This window comes from Triticum dicoccoides, chromosome 5A, assembly GCF_002162155.2.
Source record: "Triticum dicoccoides isolate Atlit2015 ecotype Zavitan chromosome 5A, WEW_v2.0, whole genome shotgun sequence".
Taxonomy (NCBI): domain Eukaryota; kingdom Viridiplantae; phylum Streptophyta; class Magnoliopsida; order Poales; family Poaceae; genus Triticum; species Triticum dicoccoides.
In genome coordinates, this window is record NC_041388.1 from 1,856,955 (window position 1) to 1,862,522 (window position 5,568).

General features: G+C 46.8%; 1 protein-coding gene across 1 annotated transcript; it reads left to right on the forward strand.

The window, feature by feature from the left end:
* Positions 1-307: 307 nt before the first annotated feature.
* On the forward strand, positions 308-1,819 carry LOC119298706 (NADH-ubiquinone oxidoreductase chain 2-like). The gene has a single exon (XM_037576000.1). It carries the CDS (start codon positions 964-966, stop codon positions 1,555-1,557), a length of 594 nt encoding a protein of 197 aa, XP_037431897.1. The 5' UTR covers positions 308-963; the 3' UTR covers positions 1,558-1,819.
* Positions 1,820-5,568: the final 3,749 nt, after the last annotated feature.

The following is a 5,568-nucleotide window of genomic DNA, read 5'->3' on the forward strand; positions in this document are numbered from 1 at the left end:
ATGGATTGGATCGTTTCTGCTTCTGCCAACGAAATGAAGGCCTCGCCCCTTCCGAATGCTTCTCCGATTCTGAAGTTCTCGCGAAGAGAATAAGATGCAGCTCCCCCTCCCTCTGTCTTTTTCCGCTTTGCTAATCTTCCCCTCTAACGCGGGCCGGGCTTAGGCGGGCGCGGGAGGAAGAAAGAAAGTCGAAGAGCGTCTTCTCCTTTGTCCTTTTTTCAGTGCAACACAGGAAAGCACCCTCTTTTTGTAATCCCTGCAGCTTCCCAGAGGCTTGCTTTTTTTTATTGAACGCATGGCATAGCTAGGACCCCTCCAATCATGTTTGAGCCTATGTTCACCCGGGGCCAAAAAAGGAGAATTCCGGAATGCCTGCCGACGTTCAGATAAGGTGCATATCCCTTACCACTAAAGGAAAGGCTCGACGAAGGGGGGGATATTAGCTGGGTAAGGAAAACGCTTTCGGAGATTGAGATGTCGATTTGTTTTTCATCGAAAAGGAAGAAGGCCGAGGGGATAGCAGCCTTCCTTCGGGCTTTGCCTGCCGACGTTCTAATAAAGAATTCCGGCTCGGCCCGGGAAAGCGCTGGCAACAACATAAAGAAAGGGGTCCATGTAGCTGCTGCGCCCGCCCACTGAGCAGCAGGTTCGGCATCTACTACAAAAGAGAGAATCCACTTCAGATAACCACGTCTCTGCTAGGCAGCGTGTGGAATGGCCGAGAGCGGACCAAATGGATATATAATCCAAGCCGAGAGTGGAGTTACATGAACAGCAGTCTGATGGAAAACAACTTTCACGTTCGGTTCAGAGAGCACTTTTTTCGTTGAGAATAAGTCCTTCCCTTTTGTGTGAATTCCCCAGCGGCGAATTAACAACTTGTGGGGCCCTATCTATTCAATCTCTCGAGCCCCAAGAAACCCCCCCTCTCCCTCGGACTCAATCTCTCTTTTGACTCTATATATGTGGGCACCTGATATCTATGAGGGTTCACCCACCCCGGTGACAGCATTCCTTTCTATTGCGCCTAAAATCTCTATTTCTGCAAATATGTCACGTGTTTCTATTGTTGCTTCCTATGGGGGTACATTACAACAAATCTTCTTTTTCTGCAGCATTGCTTCTATGATCTTAGGAGCACTGGCCACCATGGCCCAAACGAAAGTCAAAAGACCTCTAGCTCATAGTTCGATTGGACATGTAGGTTATATTCGTACTGGTTTCTCATGTGGAACCATAGAAGGAATTCAATCACTACTAATTGGTATATTTATTTATGCATCAATGACGATAGATGCATTCGCCATAGTTCCAGCATTACGGCAAACCCGTGTCAAATATATAGCGGATTTGGGCGCTCTAGCCAAAACGAATCCTATTTCGGCTATGACCTTCTCCATTACAATGTTCTCATACGCAGGAATACCCCCGTTAGCCGGCTTTTGTAGCAAATTCTATTTGTTCTTCGCCGCTTTGGGTTGTGGGGCTTACTTCCTAGCCCCAGTGGGAGTAGTGACTAGCGTTATAGGTCATTGGGCGGCCGGAAGGTTGCCATGAGTAAGGTTGGGAGACCGAAGGCAGTTTTCCGTGCACCGGACACGTAGCTTACCGAATCAGTTGCAACACAGATGGGAATGCATGCTACGAAAGACAGGGTCGAGTCTGATACATCAACCGTCGACTCCATATCCTTGTACGAGTCCACAATCACTACACGAGATGAACCTGGGTTTGGTGAATGGAAGTTGGCCTTAGGTGTAATAGGACTCCCAGTTACTGCGCGCGATCGTATACTGAGGTGCTCCCCGTCGGTTGTTGGAACGACACGAGCCGGGCCGGGCCTCGATTCCTTTCAAAAAGATGAAGGGACAGAGGTGACTAATTCCCCATCTCATTTGGGGCGGAAAACGAATCGACATCTCGATGTGATACAGCCCTTTCCATTTTCGTTGGGAAAGAACGGCGAAGTCCATCCGAACCCTCCAATGAAGAAATAAGAGGAGAGCAAAGCGCCAATGGCGCGCGAAGCGCATGCGGAAGGGGCACGGAGAAATAAAGAAGTGTGGGGGAGAAGCAGCCGAGCTCATTCCCTTCGCTTCCTGGGCCCAAAGCAGTGCTTTGTTTCCTGGCCAAATCAAGGATTTGGGGCTGATTGCAAAAGATATCTGAATAGAAAGATAGATCCATCCATCTATCCAGATATCTAAAAAAGAATCGATTTCGATTTCATGAAACTTTTGATTCAAAGAACTGCGCTTAGCCCCCCCGCTCATGAAACGGCTCTGCTGCAATGGATGGCAGAGGGTCCGTAGTACCCGAAGCACTGGAGTGATCCAGTAGCCGGGAAGGGGCCTAGAAGTGCCTACTACTACACCACACTTGGCTCTACACATTTACAGAGCTTACCCCTGTCCAGTGTCTGGCAGAACGTTGGGGGCTTCAATCGTCGACTCGTTATCCCCATCTCAGCCCAGGCTAACGGAGCCTGACTTATTCAGGGGAGAGAGTGGAGCCTATCGAAGCACTCTTGAGAGTAAGATCCTTGGCTCCTCTTCATTCTCTACAGGGGTCTCTGCCCACATGGAAGCGGGGCAGAGATGGATAAGATCAAACACGGGAATAAGAAGCATTTGAAATGCCTTTTTGATCATTTTGATAGAGGGGGATGGATAAAGTGGGCAAAACAGACTCACATTTTTCAATCGAAAAGATGGGTTCCTTTTTCGTCTCGACAAAGAAAGAATCATCTTGAAAACGCTCCTAACCCCTTCGTAGGGCCGTGTATAGTAAGTGATCCGAACCTGCCCGGAGCGAGCCCCCCTTAGAGGCAAGTGAAGTTGGTGAGCCGTATGATGGGCAACTATCTCCTGCGGTTCGGAGAGGACTCAGCTGTTAGTTAGTACCCCCTTGGTTTCGGGGTGGACCCTTTCACTCTATTTTATTATATACGCTTAGCGAAAAGAATGTTTTTTGATAGACCTAGGACATGGATTCTATATGAACCAATGGATCGTGACAAGTCGTTACTACTAGCAATGACTTCCTCTTTCATTACTTCATCCTTTCCATATCCCTCTCCCTTGTTCGATCTTACTCATCAAATGGCACTCAGTTCATATCTGTAAGTTCGTTCGATCATTGACAAGGTTCAAAGAAAGGGTGGGCCATTCACCATGAAGGCTAAAAGCGAGATAGGCTTTACTGGACATTTTCGCTTACAAAGGCGAAGACAATTCCGCGTTTTTTCAGCCGATTCTCCGAAATTTAAGACAATTATCCTCACTCAAACTTCAAAAAGTCCTTTTTTTTCTGATGTAAATTCTGTCTGTCTCCTTTGTCCTTCCTAACGCTAGTCTAGTCTCTGATTAAAGGATTGATACGGGCGTGCTTCCTTGCAGAGGGTTGTTTTAGACACCTACCCACCAGAAACTTCGCTTTGCCACCCAGGTATAACCAAAGCCTTCCACAAAGGAATATTTACTACTGGGTCCATCACGTGTCCAGATACCGGTGCATCCCTTGCCGTTTCCCCATCGGCTGAAGTTGGATCAAAGTCCCCGGACGCGAATGCTCATTATAGAAAGAACTAGGCCTACTTAGGTAAACAGGCACCCCATCACTACCGTAGTAGTTGAAATCTCTAACTTAGGTGCGTTTGCCCATTACTTCTACCCATCTACGCGATTCTGAGATCCAGCCATTGGAACTAAGAGATCCCCGCTGTTTGACCTACTCAAGTAGGCTTTCTATTGAATATCCACCCGTGGTAATTGCTTGACTGGTAGAAGCACCAAGCTTTGGTACTATAGTCGTACTCGAGACCCTATTGAGCTGCTTAGTCTTCTCCTTTCTTTGGCTGGTGAAGGGACGGTGGACTTGTTGTTTCATTGCTCTCGCGCTCTGATCTTGATATTGATTGCCAACTCGGATAGAGGAAGTAAGCTGTTCTGTTTGGGCCATCGTTCTCTGTTCTATTGGATTTGACACTTTTTCTGATCTCCCTCTGCCTGTTTTTGAGCTCAATAAAAGAGAAAGTTTCATGCCAGTATGGGCGAAAACCATCAATTTTCACATTCCCCTAATAAATGGGTGTTTTTGAGGTCCTTTTTCCGATCAGTTTCATGCCAGTATGGGGTCAAAGTATACAAAAATCACATTCTCCCCGTAGAACGCTGTTTTTAGAGCTCTCCTTTTTTGGAAACTTTCATTGCGCATAGTACGAAAACCAACAGAAATCCCACTGGCAAAGGTGTTGTGCCGGTTGCCGACCAGGCGATCGACCAGCTTCCGACCAGAAGCGTTGGTCCAGTGAGGTGAGCCACGACCAGAACAGAGCTGTTACAAAGGAAGCCCACTCCCTTATGTTCTGATGGGAAATAGGACTAGGATCTGTAATAGTTGTATCTGCTTTCCTTTGGTTTGCATGGGCACGTGATACATTCCTAGCATGACGTTGGAACAAGCAAGGACCCAGCATGATCCAGAGGGCAAGCCCATCCCGGGTAACTTTGTATCCTGACCCAAGCCGGAAGTTTGTCGAACTTGTAGTCTAGGACATTGGTAGGGATCCGCATGGGCACGCTGAACAATCCGATGGCCACCCGCAACACGAAACATCGGCCCCGCTCGTAGCGCTTGCCGATCATCCCTATCTCTACCGGGACCGTATTCCCCGCCTCGCTGATACTTATTCATTTCTTTGAATCGATAAAGATGGGTATCCATGCCTCTTAGTTCCGGGGAGATACTGGTTATGCCAGTGTGGACAAGTTCAAATGGAGCAAACCCGCAAGAGCATGGAGCATAGGATTTGAATTAGCCCAATGCGGATGGCAGCGATCGAGCAACTAAACGAGCGAACTCCAAATAGAAATCTTTTGCACTTTCCTAATGTGTTCTAACAGGTGTTACAAGCTTCGATAATCTAGCGTGAACTAACCCGAACTATGGTTTCGCTTCCCTAAACTATGTGGTATAATCACTTTAAGTGAAGCATGTCCCGATGATTCCCCGGATAGGAGAAGGCCAGCTGGGTCATTTGTTTGTATAATTACGAGTCAATTCACTCCTGCGGTTTTTGCCCGAGTCAAAAGACAAGCAAGTCCTTTGAGTACACAGCGAACGAAGTGCCAGAATGTGAGCCTAGGGTGAACAGTGGTGCTTCCATGGCAGTTGGATAGTAGATCAGAGAGGCAGGCCAGTAGAATATGGAGTTGTTTTCGTTCTCTTGTTATTCTTTTCTGGCTATAAGTATTTCTGTCTTGGATTCGTTTGGCCATTAGGTTTGAATTGCCTTCTCTTTCTGTCTTCCATTTGAATTCCGTGATTTATCCTGCTATTTGGAGAGTAGTTGATATGGTCTTTCTTGGGTTTGGCTTTCAAAGTGCAATTCGAAAAGAGTGAGTTGCTGTCAATGGCTGGAATGGAATATATAAATAAGATGGAAAATATGGCTTTCTTTCCATCTACCTATTTGAAGTAGTAAGCTTATCTTTTAGGTGGGAATAGTTTACAATCGAGTTTGAAAGCATTAATGAAGTGAGCCTATTACATCAAGTTCTTTTTTGA

Excerpts from the sequence above, each read along its gene's own strand:
- LOC119298706 (XM_037576000.1), top strand. The coding sequence starts at position 964 with ATGTGGGCACCTGATATCTATGAGGGTTCACCCACCCCGGTGACAGCA.